General features: G+C 48.9%; 1 protein-coding gene across 2 annotated transcripts; it reads right to left on the bottom strand.

The window, feature by feature from the left end:
- Positions 1-287: 287 nt before the first annotated feature.
- Positions 288-7,672, bottom strand: PTGES2 (prostaglandin E synthase 2). Of its 2 annotated transcripts, none has more exons than XM_043990012.1 (7): positions 7,401-7,672; positions 4,782-4,976; positions 4,421-4,479; positions 3,795-3,944; positions 2,152-2,352; positions 1,439-1,556; positions 288-985 (listed from the first exon to the last, which is right to left on the bottom strand). In XM_043990012.1, exons 1-7 carry the CDS (start codon positions 7,656-7,658, stop codon positions 857-859), a joined length of 1,110 nt encoding a protein of 369 aa, XP_043845947.1. In that variant the 5' UTR covers positions 7,659-7,672; the 3' UTR covers positions 288-856. The 2 variants fall into 2 exon arrangements, with proteins under 2 accessions (XP_043845947.1, XP_043845948.1); XM_043990013.1 differs by having other exon boundaries at positions 4,421-4,476.
- Positions 7,673-9,952: the final 2,280 nt, after the last annotated feature.

Below are 9,952 nucleotides of genomic sequence, written 5' to 3'. Positions count from 1 at the left end.
GAAGAGAATTAGAAAGTGCTCCAATGGCAGCAAATACCTGCTCCCCTTAACTTGGCCTATGTTCCTCTAAGCTGGAGGTACCTAAAATGTGTTTTTGCTAACTGTATTTCCACTTAAGTGGTTTCCTTTGTAATGCTTTGTATTTATTTATTAATTTTAAAACATTACTTTGAGAACAGGTCCTGAGGCTCCCCCAGCTCGCCAAAGGCGTCTGTGACACAAAAAGTCAACAACTCCTGCTCTAGGCTCAGCTTAGGTTTATAAAATGTAAAAGACTCATTTGCATGTTATATTTCATAATTGGGTCAGAGCCTTGGAACAGCAAACCGTTTCTTTATTGCAAACAGACTCATAGCTTAGGAAGCCTTTCTCTAGGACCCTCTGAGCAAGGGCAAGGAGACCTAGGCCACAAGGAACCACCTGGCCCCCGTCCAGGGACCTTGGAACTTTCCAGAAAATGCCCTGGGAAGCCCATAGCTCCTTCCCTCAGTTCCAGGGCCTGTTCCTTCCCTCCTAGACACTCAAGAGTTCAGAGAAAGCCACCAGGGCAGGCTGGGAGGGAGGTCCCGGAAGCCCTCAAGGAAGACCAGAAATAAATAGTGAAAGTCCAGGAGCTCTGAGTAGGGATCTCAGCCTCCCTGGGATCAGGGGCAGCCCTAAGAAAGATTCTCTGCTCCTTCCCCGGCTCCCCGGGCCAGGGCTCTAACAGTCTGCCCACCACCAGAAGTGGGCGGCTCAGGGCTGGAGCTGAATGAGGGAGGGGCCCTTCATACTACTCCCTGAGGGCCGGCCCCGCCATGGCTCCAGAATCCAAAGGTCCCTGATACTCAGCCCCCCGGAGGGCAGCACAAGGGAGTCAGTAGTGCCCTCGGGCTTCGGCAATGGCTTTCTCCACCCGAAGGTACCAGGGTCCAATTTGAGTGTGGCACATCATGTCCTCAAAGGCCTCCAGACCCTCCATCACACGCAGCACTCCATACACTGCCTGACAATGGAAGGAGAGTAGTTATAGGGACCCTGGGTCTTACAAAGAGCCCAGGGAGACACGGAGTTTTTAAAAATTCCAACCCTGGGGGTCTCATATTTTGGCCTTGACACTAGACCTGGAAGGAAAGGGAAGCTAGGAGTGAGCCAGGGCCTCAGGAAAAGTAGGGTCACAACTCAGGATGTATAGGTAGGGGTCCCTTAGCAGGCACTGGGACATTAGCCCTGGAGGGTCCAACCAGCATGGCATGGTGGCTGGCAAATCACTGGATCATAGACTTAGAGGTAGAAGGGACCTAGTCAACCCTTCGTTTTACAGAGGAGAAAACTGAGGCTCTAGGATGTTACATGACTTGTCCAAGGTCACACAGGTAACCTTGGACAGAGAATGGGATAGGGGATCCAAGCCCAGAAAATCGTCCTCCCCCTCCCTGGGACACCCCACATTTCTCACCAAGTCAGCAAGGTTGGGTTCCTTTCCCCCCATGAAGGGCCTGTCTTTGCCAACCGCTGCCACCCACTGGTTTGCTGCCTGGTACAGGTCTTCGCGGACATCATCTTGTAGATGGTGCCTGTTGGGGAGGAATGCCCTCTTGTCCAGCAGCCCAGCAGAGAGGCCCCTCAGAGGGGGGTCCCACTGTGCCAGCCCAGCCCCAGCCTTCTCACATGAGGAGGGCTGCCCTGAGCAGAACCGAAGGGCCCACCTCCTGGCTCTGGCATCATGAGCAGGAGGAGAGGCGTTAGGGGATGGGGAGCATGGCAAGGATATGGGCATAATATTATTCCCGGAAGGGATCTGCAAGCCCAACCCTCATAGTTTATAAAGGAAGAAGCTATCCCTGGGAGAAGTGGAGCCCAGGGCCTCTGTAACAACTCCTCTCCTCCCATCTTCTCAGGTCGCACGGTGAATTTGGGGCACAGTCAAAGAAAGAACCCAGGTGTTCATGGCCTGAAAGTCAGGCCATGGCTTGTTGGAGAAAAATGTTAAAGTAAAGCTAGAACAAGGGAAGAACCACTCTGGGGTGGGGAAGGGAGCACACTTCTCCCCTGCTCCAGTGCAGGAGCAACAGAGAGTGTGACTGGGCCCTGCCCTCCATGGCCTTCCCCAGTATAGTCCCACGGTACCCCTCTCCTCAGACCACTTTCCCCCAGCATGCCCCTGCTCACCTGCTCTTGAGCCTCTTGCTGATGATGAACATGGCCGCCGCACCCACATACTTGGCCACGGCTCCTTCAACAACGCCAAACTTGCCTTCATGGACAATGTAATCAAAGGAAGCAAGGGCTTCGGTGGGGGTGCGGTAGACATTGGGTGAGATGAGGTGCACCAGCCGGTCATCTGCCCACTGTCGCCACTTCATTTCCTCCCTGTGGGAAATAGATATGTATGCATGCATATGTGTGCATGTGTGTGCGTGTAGCTCCAAGCAGCTAAGTTTTGCAATGGATAGAATCAGGAAAACGTGAGTTCAAATCCAGTCTCAGACAATGACTCGCTGTATGACCCTGGGACAGTCACTTAACCTCTGTTGCCTTTCAGTCTCCTCAATTATAAAATGAGAATGATAACAGCACCCACCTCCCAGGGCTGTTGTGAGGATGGAATGGGATGAGATTAGCCAAGCGTTAGAGCAGTGCCCAGCACACAGAAGGTGTGACAGAAACGCTGCTTGAAGAGCCCCTCCCAAGGCCCAACTCAGCCCAGCTGGGCTCCAAGCCCCCTCCTCTCCAAGGTTCTGTTACTGGTCACTCTGTCCTGGGTGGGGAAGGAGTTAAGATGGTAAACACGAGGGCTCTTAGTAAGATGGGACTAGGCTTAAATAAGGGCCAGCCTTCCCAGGAACAAGACGAACAACAGCTAGTATTTCTATAGCACTTTAAGGTTTGCAAAGTGTTTTACACATATTAACTCCTTTGGTTCTCCTGGGAGGTTAAATGCTATTTTACAGATGAGGAAACTGAGGCAGACAGTGGTTAAGTGACTAACCCAGGGTCACACAGTTAGTGTGTGAGGCTAGATTTGAAAACAATTCTTCCTGACTCTAGGACCCAAATTTGATCCATTCTATGCATCTAGGTCTAGCCACCTAGCCTAGGTGGAGCCATCATCTACCCCAGGGTCACAGAATTAGAAATGGGCAATCTAGTCCAGCCCCCTCATTTTATAACTCAGGAAGCTGAAGCCCAGCATGTACGATGGCTAAGAAATTCTGTTGTTGTTCTTGTTTTCAGTCATGTCTGACTCTCCCTGACCCCGTTTTGGGGTGTTCTTGGCAAAGATACTGAGGTCCAAAGAGGGGACATGCCCCTCGGTGATCAATGGGTTAGTGGTGGAGCCAGGCCCAGATGCCAAGTCCAGACTCCAGGTCTCCTGTTCTTTCAATATCATCACAATGGCTCAGGGGCAGCTAGGTGATGGATAGAGTGACCAGAGTTCAAATCTGGCTTCAGACACTTACTAAGCTGTGTGATCCTGGGCAAGTCACTTAGCTCTAATTGTGGGAAGGAAGAAAGAAAGGAAAGAAGGCAGGGAGTGAGGGAGGGAGGAAGGAAGAGAGGGAGGGAGGGAGGGAGGAGGGAAGGAAAGGGAAGAAAGGAAGGAAAGAGAATGAAGGAAGGGAAGGAAGGAGAAAAAACACATCACACTGGCTCCTTGAAATTCCTCGAGGTCCCTCCCAGCACCCCCTACCCTAAGACAGCCCTTCCCACTAGGCTATCCTCTCATCTTGGAGGCCTCAGTGCATGGGGCATGCACATCTTTTTAGATGCTCTTTCTTGTTCTCAACAACCCCCATCCCCTCGTAACTTACGTTTGTGCTTCCTTCCCACTGTAGAGACGCCGGGTCTCCTTCTCATTCAGCATGAGCCAATATTTATTGCCAAACTCAGTCACCTCCTTCCCCTGGTCATTCACTGACTTCATTGGTGGGTAATAGGCAATGATATCCTCCAGGTTCTTTCTAGAGAATCAAGGTCATAAGCTCACTGGCCACCCTTCCCCCCTCCCGGCGCCCCCCCCCCACGTGATCTGTTTGAGTACCTCCCCTGTGCCACAAGTCTGTTGTTCCATCAACTCCCTGTGTCTCTGGAAAAACGTGAGTAACTCCAAGACCACTGGGGGAGATAGTTTATAGTGATTGGCTCAATTTTAAACCCATGAAGGATTTTTCCAGTGGATCTGTTCCCCATCTCTTCAGGTAAAACAAGATAAAATACATACAATAGGAGGGACCTAGTGTAGATACCCATAAGGACCTCATAGCTCAAGAGCCATGGAACAGTGGAATAAGTGCATGGACAAAGCTGTCCATGTTTCCCTGGACACACTGTAATGCCTGTCTTCACCCCCATCCCACACTGCTGGTCCAAGATGGATGAGATGACCTCCAGAGGTCCCTCCTAGCCTACAGACTATGGTTCTACAAAGGCCCCTTACCCAGACACCAGGTACGTCTTGAGTGCGCTAATGATCACGGAGGAGTCGTTAAGTTGCTGCTAAAAAGAGAATTACCATCTAGTTCAGGGCATAGTCGGGCTCTACAAGATCTCAAAACATTTTATAATCACATAGTCTTGGCCAGAGAGGCATGGATCAAGTGGGAAGGGAAGGGAGGATGGGAAGAGTTTCAGGAGTTGGAAGAAGGGTCAGAATCCTGGGAGGGGGTGGGTGGAGGTGCTAATAGCTTCAGCCCTGAGCTACCAGTTCCCACACCAGTTCTATGTTCCATAGGGATCTGGAACCATGAGCCCAATTTTGGCCCAAGGAAATGGGGGTGGGGATGGACAGAATCACTTACTAGTAATTCTCCTTCTTGGGCAAGCAGGATAGGCACCTTTCTGTAGGAGGAGAATTTGATCTCCTGCCTCCGGACAGGGTTCACCTCTACTACCTCATATGGCAAAGCATGGAAGTCCAGGAAGGCTCGAACCTTGCTGCAGAAGGGGCAGGTCTTGTACTGGTACAGGGTCAGTTGCAGACGGCCCTCAGCAAGCTGTAGATAAGAGACAGTGGCCTGTTAGGGAGGGGATTCACTCTGAGTTCAGTCCTGGGAGGACATGCTTTCCCAACAACATTTCTTTATGGGAGAAATTTGGTTAAAAAGCACATTTAGGGGAACCATACTATTTCTTTTGTTTTTGGTGCTGTTGTTGGGGTTTTTTTTGAGGTTTTTCATCATTGCTCTGATTTTTTCTCTTATAACAGGACTAATACAGAAATAGGATTAATGTAATTATGTGTATATATATATATATGTGTGTGTATGTGTGTATAGATATATGCATATGTATATGTATATAAATATATAGATATATAGATATAACCTATAACAGATTACCTGCTGTCTAGGGGAAGGGGGAGAGAGGGGAGGGAGGGAGAAAAATCTGAAATTGTAAAGCTTGTATAAACAAAAGTTGAGAACTATCTTTACATGTAATGGAAAAAATAAAATACCTTATATGTAAAATTTAAAAAAAAAGCACATTTAGGGGCAGCTAGGTGGCACAGTGGATAAAGCACCGGCCCTGGATTCAGGAGGACTTGAGTTCAAAGCCAGCCTCAGACATTTGACATGTACTAGCTATGTGACCCTGGGCAAGTCACTTAACCCTCATTGCCTTGCAAAAAAAAAACAAAACACATTTAAGGCAGCTTCAATCATATCAGATATAAGCAGTAAACAGCCAAGACTTCTTAATCTGTTTGTGTCATGGACCCCTTGGTCAATCTGGTGAAGCCTGTTGACCCTGTTTCTGAATGAAGTTTAAAAAGAATAAAATGTATAAGATTGCAAGGGAAGTCGATTATATTGAATAATGTATTTAAATGCATAAAATAAAGTACATAGGATTACCAAGGAAAGCAATCATATTGAAATACAATCATCAAAATATTTTTTAAAAACAAATGGGGGGGGCAACTAGGTGGCACAGTGCATAGAGCACTAGCCCTGGAGTCAGGAGGATCTGAGTTCAAATCGGGCCTCAGACACTTGATACTTACTAGCTGTGTGACCCTGGGCAAGTCACTTAACCCCAATTGCCTCACCCCCCCAAAAAAAACGACAGAAAAAGGGGACAGCTAGGTGGTGCAGTGGATAAAACACCAGCCCAGGATTCAGAAGGACCTGAGTTCAAATCTGAACTCAGACACTTGACACTTACTAGCTGTATGACCCTGGGCAAGTCACTTAACCCTCACAGCCCCACAAAAACAAACAAAAAAAGAAAAACAAGTTCAAACTGATATTGATTCTGTACAGACTGAAGCATGCTATTTTTCACTTTCATTTTTTCTTTTATTCATTTTGTTATACAAAATTACTAATATGGTAGTGTTTTATATAATTGCACATGTATAACCTATATCTGATTGCTTCCCACCTCAGGGAGGGGAAGGAGAGAAGGAAGGACAAAATTGGAAATTCAAAACTTTAAATAAAAATGTCTATTATAAAAAAAAAACTTCACAGGCCCCAGGTTAAGACTCCTGATATGTTCAAATGACATGTTACTTATAAGCTGTGTTACCCTGGCTAAGTCACTTTTTGTGTGTAGTTTATTCTTTTCTCTCTCTTTTTTTGGATGTAGTTTCCTCTCTAAAATTAATGAGTTGGTCCTAGATGGGCTCTAAGGCCCTTCCTAGCTCTAAACTGTACATTCGGATTTCCCTCAATACCTTGTTAAAGCTGTTGAAACAGCAGCCAAGAGGAGGTCAGGGGGAAGGCAGAAAGATGATTAAGGATGGGGAGTTACCAACTTCTGCCCCTCGATGCCCTGGTGACAGTAGAAGAAGCAGGCTGAGGACTCCCTAGATTTTATCTAAATGAGGTTCATATCAGCTGACAGATACCCCTTCTTCTTCCTCCTTATCCACATGCTCCAGGCCCCAGTGCTGGGAAAATCCCCTGTACACTTCACTCCATCCCCAGCAGCCAAAGAGAGGGGAGGGAGATAATAGGCTTGAGGGAGATCATCACTCAGGCTGGCTCTTCCCTAAGGAGATGCTGGTGGAGTCCCCTCCATCTCTAAGCGTTTTAAGACCTGAAAGAACTTGAGATCAAGTCCAACCCCCTAATTTTATGAGTGGAAAAACTGGCGCCAAGAGAGGGGGCGTGACTCACCCAAGGTCACTCACATCAGGGTGGTGACAGGGCTCAGCTATCCCGCCCCCCGAGCTGGTGCCACTGCAAAACACAGCGCCAACCTAGGGGCACGACTGGGGCTTGACCCGATCAAAGCCTCCCATACACACACACCCGAGGGTGCTTCCTGGGGGCCGGCTCTGACCCCGGGCGAGGAGCCCAGGGCTGCGCGCCGAGAACAGGGGGCCCGGCCCTCCTGTAGGCTCGGTCCCCCACTTCCCGCTCACCTGAGGGGCCCCACCTCCTCCCACCCGCCCCGCTGCTCGCTCTCACCTGGGGGACCGCCTGCTTGGCCAACTGCTCCTGGGACTTCAGACGGCCCCGCACCGTGTGGCCGATCCCCAAGGCGCCCCCGAGGGCCAGCGCCGCCACCCCCAGCAATCTCGGGGCCCCCTTGGGCGCTGTCCCGGGCCACCGCCCCGCCGCCCCGGAGAGCCCGGCCCGGCTCTGGCCCGGGCAGCAGCCCAGCCTCCAGCCCACCGGCCTCGCATAGCGCCAGCCCGCCCGGACGGCAGCCACGGCCACAGCCATCTTGACTACGCATGCGCCGCAAACTCTGGGCGGGCGGGCCCGAGAAACAAAGGAAGCTTTGACCTTAAAGGGGCATAGTCTCTAGGCCCTGCATTTGTCCTCTGAGACTGCAGCGAAAACGCCCCGGAAGGAGGCGGGGCCTTTAGTGGTATTTGGTTAAAGAGCGGGTCCTGCGGTGACCGCGGAGCGGCCACCGGGCATGATCCCTTCCCCATCTTTGCACTGCGGTCTTCCCTGGTGCAAGACGAGCGGAGGCTTCTGGGATCCCTTCTAGCTCCGAGATTGACCACCCCTTACAAATACGATGTAGGGAAGAGGGGATGACTTGAGGGTCTTCTGGGGCCACCCCCTCTTACAGACAAGGAAGCCTGCCAGAGATTCGCTCCAAGGTCACTCAAATAGCAGAAGAACTAGAACCTAGAGCTTTCTGGACTCAGAGACCAGAACACTCACAGTTGAATGTAGCAAATTCTTAACCATAGCGGAAACATTCGGTTTAAGAGCCACTGCTGGAGGTCATCCAGAATATTTCCCTTTCTTGGTATAAGATGGCATCTAAATCGATACTGGCGAGGCTTAACACAAAACACGTGTCCAAATCATATGTGAAGTTGTCCCCGGGTTAAGTCCAGATTTTTGTCTGTGAGACCTCTCTGAAATCAGCTTCAGGATCTAAAACGCATTGGAAGCTGGGGTGCGTCATCCAGATGATAATAGCTTAAAACACTTTACAAATACTATTTCATTTTATCTTCACAACAATCCTGGGAGGTGGTATTATCATCCCCATTTTACACATGAGGAAACTAAAAAAGAGAAAGTTTAAGTGACTTGACCAGGGTTAGATTTTAACTCAGGTCTTCCTGACCACAAGTTCAGTGTCCTATCTGTACTATCACTTTGTTATTCAGTTGGGTCTGAGTCTCTGTGACCTCATTTGGGGTTTTCTCATCAAAGATACTGGAGTGGTTTGCCATTTCTTTCTCCTGCTCATTTTACAGATAAAGAAACTGAGACAAACAGGGGTTTTTTTATGACTTTTTTTTTTGCAGGGCAATGAGGGTTAAGTGACTTGCCCAGAGTCACACAGCTAGTAAGTGTCAAGTGTCTGAGGCCAGATTTGAACTAAGAGAGAGGAGTCTTCCTGACTCCAAGCCTGGTGCTCTATCCCCTGCACCACCTAGTTGCCCAACAGAGTGAGGATTATAGATATGAAAGTTACTCCCACTGCCTCGGATCTATAGACCTTCAGTGTCACACAGGAAGGGTCTCACTTTCAGGGGCCCAGGCCTTCACCTAAAACTGACTGTGGATATGGAGTTTTCCCACCACCCAAATTGTGTCACATAACCAATTTCATTCTGTTTCCTCGTCTGTAAAATGTGGCTTGGACTAGGTGACTTCTAAGATACATTCTAACTCTAAATCTATGGATAATGAATGTGAAACTCATACGACTACACGAGAGTATTATTACCACCTGGTGTTTCCAACAGCATTGGTGCTTGAATTGTTTCCCCAGACTTCTTTTGACCCTGCAATGTTGATCCTGGAGAAACTGATGCTGGTTACAGTGAGGCTCCAGAATCAACTGGAGGAACGGACTAAGCCTGCTTCTGGAGCTAACTTCAGAAAGGGGAGAGAACTCCATCCAGCAACAGATTCCCATTCTCTAAGATTTCTGGGCAGAGAGCTGGAGATGGGGGGGGTGTGGAGAAGAGAAGGGATGTTCAATACAGTGGTGCAAAATGGGTCTGAGGCTTATAAGGTCACAGGGTCAATAGGAAGGTATAGGAAGTAGAGTTTATTCTTCAAAATAATCTGGACCTGGAGAGAAAAGGCCAAGTGTCATGCTGGCCCCTAGGTGATGCTATAGTGCACAGAGTGCCAGGCCCCTGCCCAAGTTCAAATTTGACCTCAGATACTTACTAGCTGTGTGACCCTAGGAGAGTCACTTAACTCTGCTTCAGTTCCCCATCTGTAAAATGAGCTGGAGAAGGAATGGCAAACCTCTCCAGTGCCTTTGCAGAGAAAACCCCAAGTGAGGTCAAAAGGGGTCCACGTGACTAAACAACTTAACAAAGACAACAGTGTCATACTAGTTAAAACATTCATTCATCCACTCATTCATTCACAATATTGTGCTGCTATGGAGAGGGGTTGAAGAGAAGGAATACGAAGTTCTCAGAAGCCACAACACTGGTTTCCAAATTCGGCAAATATTGAACATGTTCTAGGTTTTCACCATCTTCCCCCCTTTTTTTTCTTGGGAGGAGCAGGGGTTGCTCAGAGTC

The sequence above is a fragment of the Dromiciops gliroides genome, chromosome 2, assembly GCF_019393635.1.
Source record: "Dromiciops gliroides isolate mDroGli1 chromosome 2, mDroGli1.pri, whole genome shotgun sequence".
NCBI lineage: Eukaryota > Metazoa > Chordata > Mammalia > Microbiotheria > Microbiotheriidae > Dromiciops > Dromiciops gliroides.
The sequence above is the reverse complement of the archived record's forward strand: the minus strand, read 5'-3'. Positions and strand labels throughout refer to the sequence as shown.